Source organism: Anabrus simplex, chromosome 1, assembly GCF_040414725.1.
Source record: "Anabrus simplex isolate iqAnaSimp1 chromosome 1, ASM4041472v1, whole genome shotgun sequence".
Taxonomy (NCBI): Eukaryota; Metazoa; Arthropoda; class Insecta; order Orthoptera; family Tettigoniidae; genus Anabrus; species Anabrus simplex.
The window spans coordinates 1,576,694,075-1,576,711,849 of record NC_090265.1 but is presented as its reverse complement, the minus strand read 5'-3'; the positions used below and the strand labels follow the sequence as shown (position 1 = coordinate 1,576,711,849).

General features: G+C 39.5%; 1 protein-coding gene across 1 annotated transcript in view; it reads left to right on the top strand.

Moving 5' to 3' along the window:
* PsGEF (Protostome-specific GEF) overlaps window positions 1-17,775 on the top strand; it is a 603,069-nt gene that overhangs the window by 274,395 nt on the left and 310,899 nt on the right. The window contains exon 9 of the mRNA XM_067138170.2: window positions 14,704-14,796. Within this exon, the coding sequence (XP_066994271.2) occupies window positions 14,704-14,796 (93 nt within the window). The remainder of the gene's footprint in view (window positions 1-14,703; window positions 14,797-17,775) is intronic.

The window sequence follows — 17,775 nt, the reverse complement described above, 5'->3', positions numbered from 1 at the left end:
CGACAAGAGTAGCATTACAAAAATGTTGCAAAGTTTGTGCTGGGAAGAATTGAGAGAAAGAAGAAGAGCTGCTCGACTAAGTGGTATGTTCCGAGCTGTCAGCGGAGAGATGGGGTGGAATGACATTAGTAGACGAATAAGTTTGAGTGGCGTTTATAAAAGTAGGAAAGATCACAATATGAAGATAAAGTTGGAATTCAAGAGGACGAACTGGGGCAAATATTCATTTATAAGAAGGGGAGTTAGGGATTGGAATAACTTACCAAGGGAGATGTTCAATAAATTTCCAATTTCTTTGAAATCATTCAGGGAAAGGCTAGGAAAACAACAGATAGGGAATCTGCCACCTGGGCGACTGCCCTAAATGCAGATCAATATTGATTGATTGATTGATTGATTGATTGGTTGATCAGGAGAGAGAGAGAGAGAGAGAGAGATAGAGCCTACCACCTCTGTAAGAACATGTGCAGATCTAAATCCCTCTCCCTTAACCACAAACTCAGACACTACAGTACCGTAGTGAGATTGCTGTACGCCTCAGAATGCATGAAGATGGTCAGAAAGGAACAACTCAGAAAACTAGAACTGAAGGATCGAAATATCGTGAGAAAAATCAAGGGCTCCATCAAAGAGGAAGATAAGTACAGAATCAGACACAACAGGAAATCCTACCAATAACTAGAGAGCAATACAACAGCTATGAGAAAAAGGAAACAAAACATTTACACTCATGTAGTCAGGATGGACAAAGAGGGCAGGGATGGATCCAGGCAGCAATTTTAGGGGGAGGGGTGGCTTCGACGATCATCAACCCCAGTGGATATGGAACTCTGGCAGGAAGAGGGGTTCGGAGTAATCCCAACATATAATTAACAATACACTTTGAAAGTGTTTGAAAGTGTTTCTACACAACAGAAAGTAAATTAGATAATTAGTCAATATGTATAACTGAAAGATCCCAGCCACCAGGAGCCGGCATATTTGAAGTGACGCCGTGTAGGCAGCCAGCGTGTCAATTTCGACGTTCAGTTTTACTCTACCAATCAATTTTTAGGGTAGATTTCAAATGTACCACCATAGATCTTTAACATGCCGACATCGTACCAAATGGAATGGAATGGAATGGCGAAAATGTTTTCTTTTTTTAGCCTTCAGCAATCTGATGCCGCCCGATCAAGTATAAGAAATGTGCAAGTGTTGGTTGCCTAAGGCCAGTTCAGGTTAAAGAAGCGAGGCAAATTTACCCAATTTGCGACGATCAACAATGGAACAATGGCTGGTGGTGGTGGTAATTACTGTTTTAAGAGGAAGTACAACTAGGCAACCATCCTCTATTGACACTATTCAGAGGGGAAACATGGATTCGATCTGACATTTTGAAAACTGAAAGTATCGGTCAAAGAAATACAAGGGCCACGAAGGGCGTGAAAATGAAATACTCCCTTGGCCTCGAATGCTCCAATACCTTCGGGGTAGGAGAAGAACAAGAGTTGATCGAGGGAGACAATGAGTGGACGCAGCAGCGAGTTGGCAGAATCACTCAAGTTACGACGAGTAAACGTTGCCTGTATGCAGCAGACAAAGTAGAAAGGTGTGAAAGCCTGTGACACTGGAGAAGGATACATGCTCTTGTACTATGGCACAACATCCCGCCGAATTGCCGTTTCCGATAGATTGTGAAATAACATCACCTACGTAGACCGTATATACGTTCGCTTGATTGACATCCGAATTGTCACCGGGTCAATAATAGTACGCATCCCCTCTTGTTACACGTCACAGGTAGGATGCCTATTACAGGAAGAAGCTGGGTTTTGAACAGAACTGGAGTCATATATCCAGCCTATTGTCGTCAGCGAAAATCTGTTAATCGGTGGAGATCTCAACAGACATGTTCTCTATTCAAGGGATGGTTTCGAGCGAGTGAATGATGGTTCGGGATTGGTTTCCATGATGAAGCTGGTGAACACGCCTTGGAATGCGACTTGGCAAAAGTAAATGCACTCTTCAAGAAACGCCTGTACAACATTATCACATCCAGTAGTGGCCGTCGCAAGTCGCAAATCGATTACTGAATGGTGAAGAGGAAGGATCTGAGGCTATTAATGGATTGTTTAGTGATACCATCAGACAACATTACTCCTCAACATATACTACTGTTTCTTGTATTGCAGCTTCACATTCGTCCCAACTATCTGACCTGTCACCACCACAGAACGCATCAAGTGGTGTAAGCCTCATGTCAGAGCAGTGGATACCATCCTTCCCCTCCTGAATACTGATAGAATATGATGGAGTACGGCACGAATTCGATCGAGTGCGGAAGGCCGAGTAGGACTGACAAAACTAGGAAAGCGTTTCGTGGACAACACCTCTGGTGGTGGAATGACGATGTCCACCGCACAGTGACCCAAGATCACCAACAAAAACTGACATGGATCTGGTCCGCTATCGCGAGCCCAAATCTATCACCAAACGGACAGTCACAACCCCCAAGGACAATTTCTTTCGTGATTTCTTTGAACAATTATATTAACTCGGAGGAGCCAATACTATCTATAGGATCACCAGATCCCGTCATCTTGTCACTGAGAAATTGGTCATATCATCCACATAATGGACGAACCCCTTCTAAAACCCTACTTTGACACTGGCGTGAACACTTGACTATGATTTGCATCTTTTTTTTCTGATACGGCCAATCTCGATTTTAATCCACGAACGCTGATCACCTTTGGAAATCATGCTTTAGAGGGGTGATCCTATAGATAGTATTGGCTCCTCCGAGTTAATATAATTGTTCAAAGAAATCACGAAAGAAATTGTCCTTGGCGGTTGTCACTGTTGCAAGGGAAGGGCGAGCAGGGAGATGCTATGAGCTAGTGCCTATTATATTATGAGAGGAGTGGCGTTTTGAAGATATTTCTAGTGATGAAGTGTGTCTCGCAACCGATATTTTCGAAAAATCAAGTCGTGAACAAAAAGTAAATTGACACCAGGGCTTGGGCCTTTGAACATTTGCGTTCTCTTTCTCTCTCTCTTCTTCAAGGTCAAGTCGTCTGTGCTGTTAACATAAGTGGGTAACTGTTGCCATTTATGCTGAAGCGGCGACAGGCCTACTTATTGTCGTTTTAGTTTATTTTCTAACGCTACAATGGGTTCCTGTTGCTAAGTAAATTGTACATTCATTACAATTCACAGTGATACTGTATTGTCATATCACCCTAGACAATGATGCTCTCTTTTATATTTTAAAATGTCTATAATTTTAACACTTTTTATTTTACTCTGACAGTTTGGGGGAGGAGACATTCTTCCATACCCCCCCTGTAGATCCGCGCCTGAAAGAGGGGCAGGGAGAACAAGTGGAAGAGGCTAGTTACAAATAACTTAGAACTATTATAATTTGGCCCAAATAAGATCTACACTGATCAGAACACCAAACTCTCTTCCTTCACTAATAGCCACACTGCACCCTGGAGTAGGGGGTGCAATGGACACAGGAACGAAGACACACTCACAGTGTGAGGTTGAGAGAATACTGAACTAAGAAGAAAGCTCGCCGTGTCGTTGACCTCCGGTAGATTAAGAAACTCCCATGGCAGAACATTTAGACACTCCGATGTTTGTTAAGACCCGTTAACAGTTACACCAGACATTAAAGAAGGGAACAACGCCAACGGGGTCCATAGTCGGCCTAAATGAATATAAAAAGAAAAATCTGAATCCTGCACTTCTACAGGCAGCCTCGCCTGATCTTAGGTTATTAAATACTGTTATTGAACAGGAAATTGCTAATATCAAAAAAATAAGAAGTTGTTCATGTAAGTGTAGAAGAATATCGAAGGATATGATAACTCGCTCGAAAACTGAGGAGAAGGGAGAACCGAGATATTTCAAAAATAGTGTGTATTACTAAATAATATAATGCAAACTCAATAATTCTAATCCAGATATACACGGGGTGCAAGAAAAGAGATAGGTGACGGACCAGTAACAAACGAGCTGTCAGTGGAATGACATCAGTAGACGAATAAGTTTGAGTGATGTATTTACAAGTAGAAAAGATCACGATATGAAGATAAAGTTGGAATTGAAGAGCACGAGTTGGGGCGAACATTCGTTTACAGGAAGGGGAGTTAGGGATTGGAATAACTTACCAAGGGAGATGTTCAATAAACTTCCGATTTCTTTGCAATCATTTAAGAAAAGACTAGGAAAACAACAAATAGGGAATCTGTCACCTTGGCGACTGCCCCAAATGGAGATCAGTAGTGACTGATGTTGATGACCGGCAATACATTCGCTACACGCATTTGAATTCAGTAGTAAGTTGATAATGCATTGGTTACGAGTCCTTTATCGTCAGTAATGAACTCGAGTGGGAGAACTAAAGAACAATAGGCAGTCAGGGCCCCCTTCCTTCGTCTTAACCAATTTTGGGAATTTCATTCGAATTCTGATTTCTGTTTATAAGTTTATACATTTATTTAAGAGCTAAATGTATGGACATATATTTTATTTGCATATACTGAGCGAGTTGGCCGTGCGGTTAGGAGCGCGCATCTCTGAGCTTGCATTCGAGAGGTAGTGGGTTCGAACCCCACTGTCGACAGCCCTGAAGGTGGTTTTCCGTGGTTTCCCATTTTCACACCAGGCAACGAAAAGAATAAGTCGTTCATGTAAGTGTAGAAGAATGTCGGAGGATATGACAACTCACACGAAAACCGAGGAGAAGGAAGAACCTGTACCTTAATTAAGATCACGGCCGCTTCCTTCAAACTCTTAGACCTTTCCTATCCCATCGTCTCCTTGAGACCTATTTGTGTCGGGTCGATGCGAATTAAAGTCAACTTTAATATATATATATATATATATATATGTGTGTGTGTGTGTGTGTGTGTGTGTGTGTGTGTGTGTGTGTGAATTTTGAAAATGTAGCTCCCCGTTTTCTACGATCCGAGATTATTCAATCCCATCCAACTCGAATTATCGGAACTACTGCATTTGTTTAATGTCTGTTCAAACGGCCAACGATATTAACAAACATCGGAGTATCTAAATGTTCTGCCATGGGAGTTCTTACCCTACCGGAAGTCAACGATACGGAATAATCACATTTAAATACCCTCAAATGTCACCATCTTCACCCGGAATCGAAACTTGGGAAAAAGGCCGACTAGCCACGTTATCGTTATGTTCAGTGATAATATTTCATATGCACATCTTTTATTTCATTTATGTACAATATCGTGACACCATATCATTAAGTAACAATATTCTTCGTGCCAATGTTCAACGCTTTAAATCAGGGGTGTACGCAGAAATTATTTTCGGGAGGGGATATTTGATGTTAACATTTGAGGACTTCTATAAAATAATGTTGGGTGCATGTTGTGAAATTAGAAACACTAAATTAAAATTTTCAAAATAACACAATTATTTAACTAAGACGCATCATATCGGCAACAACTATGTCTTCCCGTAGAAACCGACATCACTAGTTTACTTCACAAGGCGTACTATCTGGTGTCTGACTTTCTCCGTCTGAAGTTCTGAATTCGTCACATCACAAATATTTTACCGGTTCATGTCATCCATTGTTCACAAAGCCCTGTGCTGTTGGTCACTGATCTTCCGGTTTAACTGTACAGGTCCACACTTCCTCTCTCTCAACTCTGGCGGTAAAGGTAAGGGTAAAACCCCTTCTCTGAAAATCAAAAGACCGCACAGAGGTCTCCTTTATCGTTTGCTAATGACGTACGGGAATTACCTGCGAACTTCGATGTATTAACAACTGTAGAATATAACACAGACTGAAGATGAAATGTCATATCAAACTCACTATAATATTTATTAATGACAGCATAATCACATTTTTGGCAAACACTTCATATTAAAAGCAAAACAATGAGCCGCCTAAAATCTAGCAAAGAAGGCAGCTAAGGATAACATGATGGCAAGCATAATGGGCAGTCATACAAATTGTAGTGAAAAATGGAAGGGTATGTATAGGTATTTTAAGGCAGAAACAGGTTCCAAGAAGGACATTCCAGGAATAATTAATGAACAAGGGGAGTTTGTATGTGAGGATCTTCAAAAGGCAGAAGTATTCAGTCAGCAGTACGCAAAGATTGTTGGTTACAAGGATAATGTCCAGATAGAGGAGGAGACTAATGCTAAAGAAGTATTAAAATTTACATATGATAACAATGACATTTACAAAGAGATACAAAAGTTGAAAACTAGAAAAGCGGTTGGAATTGATAAGATTTCTGGGGATATACTAAAGAAAATGGGTTGGGATATAGTACCATATTTGAAGTACTTATTTGATTATTGTTTGCTTGAAGGAGCTATACCTAATGACGAGTTGCTATAGCAGCCCCTGTATATAAAGGAAAGGGTGATAGACATAAAGGTGAAAATTACAGGCCAGTAAGTTTGACATGCGTTGCATGTAAGCTTTGGGAAGGCATTCTTTCTGATTATATTAGATATGTTTGTGAAATTAATAACTGGTTCGACAGAAGGCAGTTCGGTTTTAGGAAAGGTTATTCCACTGAAGCTCAACTTGTAGGATTCCAGCAAGATATAGCAGATATCATGGATTCAGGAGGTCAAATGACTCTATCGCGATTGACGTGTCTAAAGCATTTGATACATCCCTGCAACTCGCACACCACACATAACACTATCCTCCACCACAATAACACGCAAATACCTACACATGGCAGATGCCGCCCACCCTCATCGGAGGGTCTGCCTTACGAGGGCTGCAATCGGCTAGTAATAGCCACACGAAATTATTATATTAGCATTTGATAGGGTGGATCATGGGAGACTACTGGCAAAAATGAGTGCAATTGGACTAGACAAAAGTGTGACTGAATGGGTTGCTATATTTCTAGAAAATAGATCTCAGAAAATTAGAGTAGGTGAAGCTTTATCTGACCCTGTAATAACTAAGAGGGGAATTCCTCAAGGCAGTATTATCGGACCTTTATGTTTCCTTATATCTATATATATAAAATAGCTTGTCCTGACTGACTGACTGACTGACTGACTGATTCATCATCGCCGAGCCAAAACTACTGGACATAAAGAAATGAAATTTTGGGAATATATTCACATTATGATGTAGGTGCTCGCTAAGAAAGGATTTTTGGATATTCCTTCGGTAAGGGGGTGAAAAGGGGGGGGGTGAAATTTTAAAATGAGTGTATCTATATCTCAAAACTTTAAACGTTTATAGATGTGAAAATTGGTATTTAGGATCTTCTTTAAAAAGGAAACACGTATTTTTTTGTTTTCAGAACATCCCAATAGGAGGGGTGAAAAACAGTGAAAATGGGGGGAAAATGGGTTGAATGCCTTTAATCAGGATACCGGTACTTATATATCAGAAACTGAAGATATTACAGACCTCAAAATTGGTACTTTTGATCTCTTTTAAAAATAAAGAAACAAGTATTTTTTGTTTTTGGAAAATCCAATTAATGGGAGAATAAAAAGGGGGTGAATTTTTAAAATGAGCGAATCTATATCTCGAAACTTTTAAAGTTTGCTGATGTAAAAATTGGTATTTAGAATCTTCATTAAAAATAAAGAAACACGTATTTTTTTGTTTTGAAAAATCGCAATAGGAGGAGTGAAAAAGGGTGAAAAATGGGTTGAATGCCTTTAATGAGGCTACTTATATTTGAGAACTTGAAGATATTACAGACCTGAAAATTGGTGTTTGGGATCTCCTTTAAAAATAAAGAAACACGTATTATTTTTTTTGTGGAAAATCCAATTAATGGGGGGGGGTGAAAAGGGGGTGATTTTTTAAAATGAGTGTATCTATATCTCAAAACTGTTAAAGTTTATAGATGTAAAAATTGGTATTTAGGATCTCCTTTAAAAATAAAGAAACACGTATTCTTTTGTTTTCGGAAAATCCCAATAGGAAGGGTGTAAAAGGGTGAAAAATGGGTTGAATGCCTTTAATGAGGCTACTTATATTTCAGAACCTGAAGATATTACAGACCTGAAAATTGGTATTTTGGATCTACTTTAAAAGTAAAGAAACACGTATTTTTTTGTTTTTGGAAAATCCAAATATTGGGGGTGAAAACGGGGGGGGGTGAATTTTTTAAAATGAGTGCGTCTACATCTTAAAACTTTAAAATTTACAGATGTAAAAATTGGTAGTTAGAATCTCCTCTAAAAATAAAGGAACACGTATTTTTTGTTTCCTGTAAATCCTAATAGGAGGGGTGTAAAAGGGGTGAAAAATGGGTTGAATGCCTTTAATGGGGATACATATATCTCAGAAACGAAAGATATTACAGAACTGAAAATTTGTATATGGGATCTCCTTTAAAAATAAAGAAACACGTAATTCTTAGTTTTTGGGAAATCTGAAATGGCGGTTAAACAGGAGTGACAAGTTGGGGTGAATTTTTTGAAAGACTATATCTACAGAATATCTTGGAAACGTAAAATGTTACAGACGTAAAAAGTGGGTGTTTGGAATCTCCTGTAAATGTAAATAAACATAGGTGATTTGTTTTTGGAAACTCCACTTAAGGGGAACTCAAAAGGGGTGAAATTTTAAAATGACAATTTTTACAGTATATCTAAAAAAAACTTAACATGTCACAGAAGTGAAGGTATTTTTTATCTCTATTAAACATAAAGAAACGTGTGTTTTTAGTTTTCGGAAATACCACTTGGGTGGAGGGGGTGGTAAAAGTGACTGAAAATGGTGTTGAATTCTTTTAATTAGGCTACTGATATATCAAAAATGAAGACGTTACAGACGTGAAATTTGATATTTGCAATCTGCTTTAAAAGTAAAGAAACACGTATTCTCGGAAAATCCAATGAAGGGGGGAGGGGGAAATTGGAAAATTAATTGGCTTAATTGTATGAGAATACATACATCTAATAAAAACTAAAGTTTTTACAGACGTGAAAATTCCTATTTGGATCTCCTTTAAAAACAAAGAAAAGCGCGTTTTGGTGTTGAAACCATCTTGGAGGGCGGGAGTGTAAAGGAGTTGAATTCTTTTCATGAGGACACATAAATCAAAAACTGAAGAAGTTAGAGTCGTGATCATTGGTATTTAAGAAGATCCTTTACTATTAAAGAAACAAGTATTTTTTTGCGGGAAAATTCACTTAGGGGGGGGGGGAGTATTGTGATATGAAGTGCAGAAAGTAAATTATTTTTATTGGGATACTTGTATCTCATAACTGAAGGTAATAGACGTGAACATTGGTGTTTGGAATCTCCCTTAAACATGAAGAAACAAGCGTTCTTTTAATTTGGGGGGTGGGGGGGGTGGCGGTAAATAAACGTAACGGCGGTGGGGTGTAGAAGGAGGTGAGACCAATTGATTTTACTGTTATTAATGTACTTATAAGGATCCTCCGTTGCTCAGGCGGCAGCGCGCCGGCCTCTCACAGCTGGGTTCCGTGGTTCAAATCCCGGTCACTCCATGTGACATTCGTGCTGGACAAAACGTTGGCGGGATAGGTTTTTCTCCGGATACTCCGGTTTTCCCTGTCATCAGCCATTCCAGCAACACATAATAATAATAATAATAATAATAATAATAATAATAATAATAATAATAATAATATTAATATTCCGGACCGTTGTCAAATGTGCGGACCGCGCTAGAAACGGCTCCTGGACGGGTAATGACTAAGAATGCAACCCGGCCGCGGGTTCAGTGCCGCCAAGTCACCCAATATGACACCACGCCGGATCTCCTGAAGGATTTTATCCATATTAAAAATGATTATAGGAAAAGATGGCAAAGATTTACGGACCCATCTGACCGGGAGGAATACCTGAGCCTAGCCCGGGAAGTACGAAATCGATTGCTGGAAAGGAAGATTGAAAAATGGGAGGAAACGTGCCGTAAAATAATAGAAAACCAGTCAGATCGGGAATTTTGGTGGATTCTCGCAGAAAACGAGTCAGATCGCGAATTTCGTCGGATTATATATCTAAAACAATAAGCATTCAATTATAAATTTCAGTATAATACCGTAGCGAAGCACGGGTATCTTGCTAGTGTATAAATATATGAGTAAAGGAGTGGAATCAGAGGTAAGGCTTTCTGCGGATGATGTTATTCTCTATAGAGTAATAAATAAGTTACAAGATTGTGAGCAACTGCAACGTGACCTCGAAAATGTTGAGATGGACAGCATGCAATGTTATGTTGATAAACGGGGTTAAAAGTCAGGTTGTGAGTTTCACAAATAGGAAAAGTTCTCTCAATTTTAATTACTGCGTTGATGGGGTGAAAGTTCCTTTTGGGGATCATTGTACGTATCTAGGTGTTAATATAAGGAAAGATCTTCATTGGGGTAATCACATAAATAGGATTGTAAATAAAGGGTACAGATCTCTGCACATGGTTATGAGGGTGTTTAGGGGTTGTAGTAAGGATGTAAAGGAGAGGGCATATAAGTCTCTGATAAGACCCCAACTAGAGTATAGTTCCAGTGTATTGGACCCTCACCAGGATTACCTGATCCAAGAACTGGAAAAAATCCAAAGAAAAGCAGCTCGATTTGTTGTGGGTGATTTCCGACAAAAGAGTAGCGTTACAAAAATGTTGCAAAGTTTGTGCTGGGAAGAATTGAGAGAAAGAAGAAGAGCTGCTCGACTAAGTGGTATGTTCCGAGCTGTCAGCGGAGAGATGGCGTGGAATGACATTAGTAGATGAATAAGTTTGAGTGGCGTTTATAAAAGTAGGAAAGATCACAATATGAAGATAAAGTTGGAATTCAAGAGGACAAACTGGAGCAAATATTCATTTATAGGAAGGGGAGTTAGGTATTGCAGTAACTTACCAAGGGAGATGTTCAATAAATTTTCAATTTCTTTGAAATTATTTAGGAAAAGGCTAGGAAAACAACAGATAGGGAATCTGCCACCTGGGCGACTGCTCTAAATGCAGATCAGTATTGATTGATTGATCTTCATTTACATGATTGCCACAATTAATCACTTCAACACTGTGCGTACGTCCCTGCTTAACATTTAGCCTTTCTGGTAACGAAACAGACCCATTTATTATTTATGGACTGTTGATCCTTATAAAACCATGATATTTCCAGCGCCAGCAGTACACAACAATGTATGCCACGAAGGCTGGTATCGTGCCCTGACGCCACGCGAGATGTCATTGACAATGGATGTCACTGCGAGCTCCATAACTTACTTGATTCGATGAGCGAAATAGCGAGACAAGATTAAAGAACGGCACACTAAAAATAGCGACCTGGCCTCGTCACGCTAAAACTTATCTACAGCAATATGCTAATACAAGCCCGAGCTGCGCCTTACATTTGTCAAACCTGAAGACAGGCTCTCTATACAGCGTCCTGGTTTTGTTCGTCAATAGTTCAATATGACAGCTCACTGCTCAATCATTCATGCAAGGGCAGTTAACTGATTGGTGGAAAATGCAGCTGATTGGGCAAGAGTTCCTAGGCAGTGATAAAAGTGGTCTGACCAGGTCCAACTGCTAAGAGTTTCGTAACAAACCACTTGCATAACGAGACCAAATCATCACTGCCAGATTCAGGTGTGGAAATGAAGCTCTGGTCAACAGGCACTGGGCTAAGAAAGATCAAAATAATTGAAGAATCTGAGGACAAAATGAAGAAACAATGGGCCACATTTTGAGATGGAACAGTTGACAGTTCTGCTTCCTCCTTTGTTCTCTTGAAAGGAAGTAATGGTTTCTACGTATTTGAAAGCGCAAACATATGATAATCCATTAAATATGCCTGCAGAATGTGTGTTAATTGATGGAGTAGCCATCACGATGTGGTGACTCTAAAGGGAGACGGTGGTTGTATTTTTTCCTCACATTCTTACTTAATATGCGACACGGACAAGCGTAGCTAAGAGGTTAGAGTAGGTGTAGCAAACTACTTGCCTCCCAACAGGAGTAGGTTAAAGTCGTACACCGACTGGTGATTTCTATAAAAGCGAAGGCCAAGTAGGCCTACTTATCTGAGGTGTGAATTGATGACCAGCGGTGTGTTGTTTCCTTACGAGTCTCAGGTTTACTTTTGGTCAAGTTTGGAGAGGCTGTGGAGGAGTGAAACGAATTTGAAAATCAAAATTTTACCGACAACGAAAAAACCCGTACGAAGAACAGGTAATTCCACTAGCAGAGTATGCAACAAAACAAATACTACTGACATTACGAACATGCTCTAAACATCAAGATACGTCATTATAACATGCTAAGATACAACGGCAAGACGTATCTAACAGCATCGGTGGTACGTCTCACGTGCTCTTCATAACGGTCCTGTAGGTTGTCGAACAGGTTGATGAACACAGGTTGCCACAAGAACACGAAAAATGGCTGTATCTTCCCTCGTAATTTGGAAGCATTCCTGGTGGGCCATCTGACTACAAAACCCATTTTTTCAGCATGCCCCATACGCAGGCACCTGGGGACGTGAGATCTGAGAGCGGTTAGGGTGATTAGCGATCTCCAAAGTGTTGAATTACAGAAGAGCAAGTGACCCCTTCGCGGTGTGGGGAGAAGCTCCATCTTGCTGCATCTATTGTCGTTCCAGTGGCAAGTTTATGGCAATATTCAGTACTGTTTGATGTTCAGAATATGTCAATAATTATATTACCTACTGTTTTTTTTTGCTAGGGGCTTTACGTCGCACCGACACAGATAGGTCTTATGGCGACGATGGGATAGGAAAGGCCTAGGAGTTGGAAGGAAGCGGCCGTGGCCTTAATTAAGGTACATCCCCAGCATTTGCCTGGTGTGAAAATGGGAAACCACGGAAAACCATTTTCAGGGCTGCCGATAGTGGGATTCGAATCTACTATCTCCCGGATGCAAGCTCACAGCCGCGCGCCTCTACGCGCACGGCCAACTCGCCCGGTACCTACTGTTTTAACGTATATTGTATATATCCTGCATTTCTATAAAGTATGGCCATATGGCTGCATTAAAGATTATTATATAAATTAAAGCTTTAGCAATAATATAATCTCCCTATATAGTCATATCTCAGTTATTTCGAATGCCAGACGCATTTTCAGCTGTTGAGCTATCTACTGTTGGTAAAATTTTCATGATAATAATCAAATCATAGGTGGAATATTTATGAGTCAAACACATTGTTTTAATGAAATAGTGTAGGTGCCAAAGACCAGTGTTCCACAAATTAATATTTCTATAGAGCCTTGGTAACAGTCATAACAACTGTTTTTGTTCAGCTAAAAACCTAACGCGGGCAAGGTCTCCACAAGATAATCCTGTAAGAAATCAAAAGGGTAATTTTGTATTAGGCTGTTGAGATGGTGGGAATTAAGTATAAATTGGAACATATGACTACATAAAGAACTCGACAAAGTGTGCGGGAAACAAGTTCATTTGAAAGAAGATAAATACTGCAAAGAATAGCCTATGCTAACGGCCAGGACGTAGGATTCTGACCTGAATTCCCTCCGCATAAATCCTTTTAAAGGATATCTAAGGAAGTTAAAATTGCAAAACAGCTTCGTGGAGAACAACAAGAATTACCCACTTGTGGGCGTATCAACCATGATTTAAAAAGCAAGGGTGTACAGAAAATAACTTTGTCACTGAATGACTTGCGAGAAATTAAATTCATATTTCAAGTTCCGTGTTGATCCAAAATCCTTTTGTCTGCATATAGTCAATACTGGATTGAAATGATGTCTAGAAGTTATTCTTCATAGTGCTAGAAGATGTCCGGGACTAGTTCCTCGTAATATTTATGTAAATGGACCTAAGAATGAAAAAATAGATTAATATGTTGAAAACAAATGATTCATTGTACTCATTGAATGACAAGGGAACGTCAATATTGCATCAAGATCTTAGAGATTTCGGTGGTTGGAACAAATATTTTTTACAAGATTTTGATGTCATTTCACTATATTCTATCAATACCGTCTATAATACATGTTTTACATTAAGTTATCTCACAAGAAATCTAACAGACATATATTTTAAGTATACCCATTCATATTGTCATAACATATTTTATTCAATAAGTTATACCCATTTTTATGTCTTTCCAGTGCTGACGATGACTCAGTCGAGCCGAAATATGTACACTTTTAAATATAACGTTAATTAAATAATCTAAGAGATTATAATGTGTAGTACTGAATTGCATACTTTAATTTATTTACTGAATTTATAGGCAAAGAACGATAATTTTCGTACCTTTTCTTCTCCTTAAAACAGACATCCAACATCACCTATGATAGTGAGTGTAAAAAATATGTATTTTTTTATAAAAACCAAAAGATTGACTTCCATTTCATAACCGTAATATATCGCAGTAAGTTCACCGGCCGGCCGGTATGCGATTTCTCCGCAGTTGCAGCAGGCTAACGTTGCATCAGCGAGCCAAAGGCAATTCCATAGGTGCGGAGCGCTGTTCAGGTAACGCCCTGTACGTAAAATATCCCCACATCTTTTAGAAATATTAAGATTAATGTCATATCCTTTAAAATAGCATAATAATAATAATAATAATAATAATAATGTAATACTAATATTTCCATTTTTTAACCTCACATGTATTATCCACCATTTCATATGACTTGATGATGTTTCTTGTGAATGAGAAAATTTAATGATCAAAGTGAGGAATTATGGTGTTGTGATGTTGCAGTTGTTGCGGTTGACGGAGGATATTTTGGAGCAGCTGATCCAAGAAGAGGGCGAGGCGTTCGGACAATCACTGGGTAGAATATACCACAAGAAGGTAGGTATATTTTATTAATGAGTAACTTTCCTCTTAATTATGAACAACGCCTGTTGGTAAGACTGGAGAGAACGGATAAGTTTCGAGCATTTCTGGAACATGTTACCTAAACAATTTTTTTAAAAAAAATGGTGTATTTTATTTCCACTGAACCGAACATAACACGTTCAGGATGTAAGTAACTTGACTTGTTTTAAATGTTAATGTGTAACTTAAGGTATTGCAGAAAATGAATTGGAGGTTATCTAGTCGAGGCAGTGAGGGCGTGCTCAAGTCACTGGAAAGGACTTGGGTTCCACTGCCCGCCAGGAAGTATAGCGTGTGGCCTGGAGTTAAATCAGCCTACAATAGAAATTAGTGATCGATTCATTTCTCTGTGCAAAGGTGGCTGGGTATAAGGTTAATCAGTCCATCCCTATCAGTTCCCAGGTGATAAGTACTGGAAACTTTTACTTTCCACTTCTCAAACGGTCATCATGGCCTTTACGTTGATAGCTTTGCGTTTTATAGCAGAAAATTAGAGCGAAATGTATTCTAGAATTAAATTTACCTAATTCAGAAAAGATAATTAACCTAAAGGCTGGTAATCCAGTTTTATCCATTACCAACAGGTAATTACTAGTACTCATAGTAGTGTATCCTTTAATTGCTGGGGTATCCGAAAGCAGAGCATTAGGTCCAGCAGCCAATGTCGTTGCTTTCTTAGCACCACCCGGGGATTACGTGTAGGGTACCATAAGACTAAATCTACGGACGTGAAGCAACGGTATCTCGATTCTCATTAGAATTCACAGCCGATGAGATCTCGACTACATTAAAAGAAATCAGTCCAGGGAAATCAGCTGGGCTAGACGGAATATATCAAAAATTTTAATATATGTAGGCCCACGTACAATGGCTTGTGATATTTTACAGCAACATATTACGGGTCGGAAGACTCCCGTCTGTACTCAATAGAACCAAAATAGTAGCAATACTCAAGCCAGGCAAAAGTGGACACAATGCAGAAGATTACACACCAATCGCCCTCCTGAGTGAATGTTACAAACTGCTGGAGAGAATCCTGTACAACGGAATCTCACTCAAGATCTTACAGCACATACCAATAGAACAAGCTGGCTTTAGACCAAACTGCAGTTGCTCCGACCAGGTGATGGCTCTTATCATCCACATTGTGAAAGGATTTCAAGAACAGAAGAAGACCGTTGCTGTATTTGTGGAGCTAATCAGCATATGACACTTTGGCGTAAGGCAATGATCCTGAAATTCCTGAAAATAATTTCTTGCAAGACCCTCAACACACTACTGAACAACATGCTATTCAAGAGAATGCTTAAAGTACATCTAAATGGTAATACAAGTACGTCTTATACACTAAACAACGGATTGCCGCAGGGCTCAGTCCTTGCTAGAAAGGCTAGAAAGTTTATATGCGCCGACGACCTTGCTATAACTGTACAGTTCAGAAATATGTAATTCCTTGGAAGTTGTACCAAACCTGATCATAGGTACGTTTCATATGCCTTTTATTTTACGTTTCTTGCGCTTTTCCCACAACTTTCTTAAGGTGGAAATAGCACCCTTTGAACAGACACTCTTCAAATGTACCACTGGTACAGAAGCAGGGAAGCAAGCAAGCGTTTTATGATAAATTCGGTAGAAATTACAAACTCATAATGATCAAAAATTAAGTGTCCAGAAGGAAACCATTATGTAATTTCACTGATTATGAATATTGTATAAGTATTCCAGCGTTTTAGACTTTTTACAGTCGTGAAATACTCGCATTTGCTCCACTGGAGCAGCGGGTTCATCAGTTGGATTACCACATCCCTCCAAGGCGCTGGTGACTATACCATTTTTGAGACACCCCTACAAGCCTCCTTTGAAGTGCATGCAGTGACAGTGCACTAGAGGAGAGAAATCAAGCTGATGAGCCCGATACCTCACTGGGCAAAATGCTGGTAATTTCACGATTAGGACCAAACAAGAAGCATACTAAAGAACTGTTGAAACTCAGCAGAGAAAATATAAGGACTGTTGACAGGACACTGCCATCTGAAAAAAACACTGGCATAGAATTGGAGTAGTAAGAGACAATATATGTAGGAAATGTAATGAAGCAGAGGAATCAGCTGAACACATACTTTTCGAATGTGAGGCGCTGGGTAGAATCAGACTCTCCACTCTAGGACTACCAGGTGAAGAGAGAGAAAAAATCCAAGAAGACCCAATAAGAACAACCTGCAGCTTTGTGAAGGGAGCAGGTATATCTAGGTGGGAATGAAGGAAAAACATGGTAACAAAAGATCTTAGAGGTCGACGCTAATTAGGAACTAATATTTAGAGGCCCCATGAAGAAAATAATAAGAAGAAGAATTTCACGATTTGAAATACCTAAAATGCTTGAATACTATACAGGGTGGGTCGGGAAAAATAACCTCCTTCATCTTGTTATATTATGGCCGGAGGATTGGATTGTTTTATTCATTTACCCACAAGTTACAGCAGATATGAAAAGTGACACCGGTTCACATCTAGGCACCTCCGGGCACGCTAAAGCATATGGGCTGATACTGCTTGCAGTTTTTCAACAGTGATGCTGCGGATATTGTTCGTGATATTTTCCTTGATTTCACTGAGGGTATGTGTTTGTGTTGTTGTACACATTCTGTTTTAAATTTCCTCACAGATAAACATCGCAGTGGACAGATCCGCGAAAAGTGGTGGCTACTTGCAATCGGCTGCCGAATTTCACGGACGACTTCGGGTCTACAGACTTATGTAGACCTCGATTTCTTCATGTTTTCGACAGAGCCGGTTTGACACCATTTCCGAACCATACTCTGAATACAATGTTTAGCTGATGGCGTTGTTCCTGGGCACTTGTCGATGAAGGCCACTTGTGTTTCCTTAATCGATCTGCTTCGCAGAAGGCTTCCACAATCACTATTCGTTGTTCCAGGGAGAACATCATCT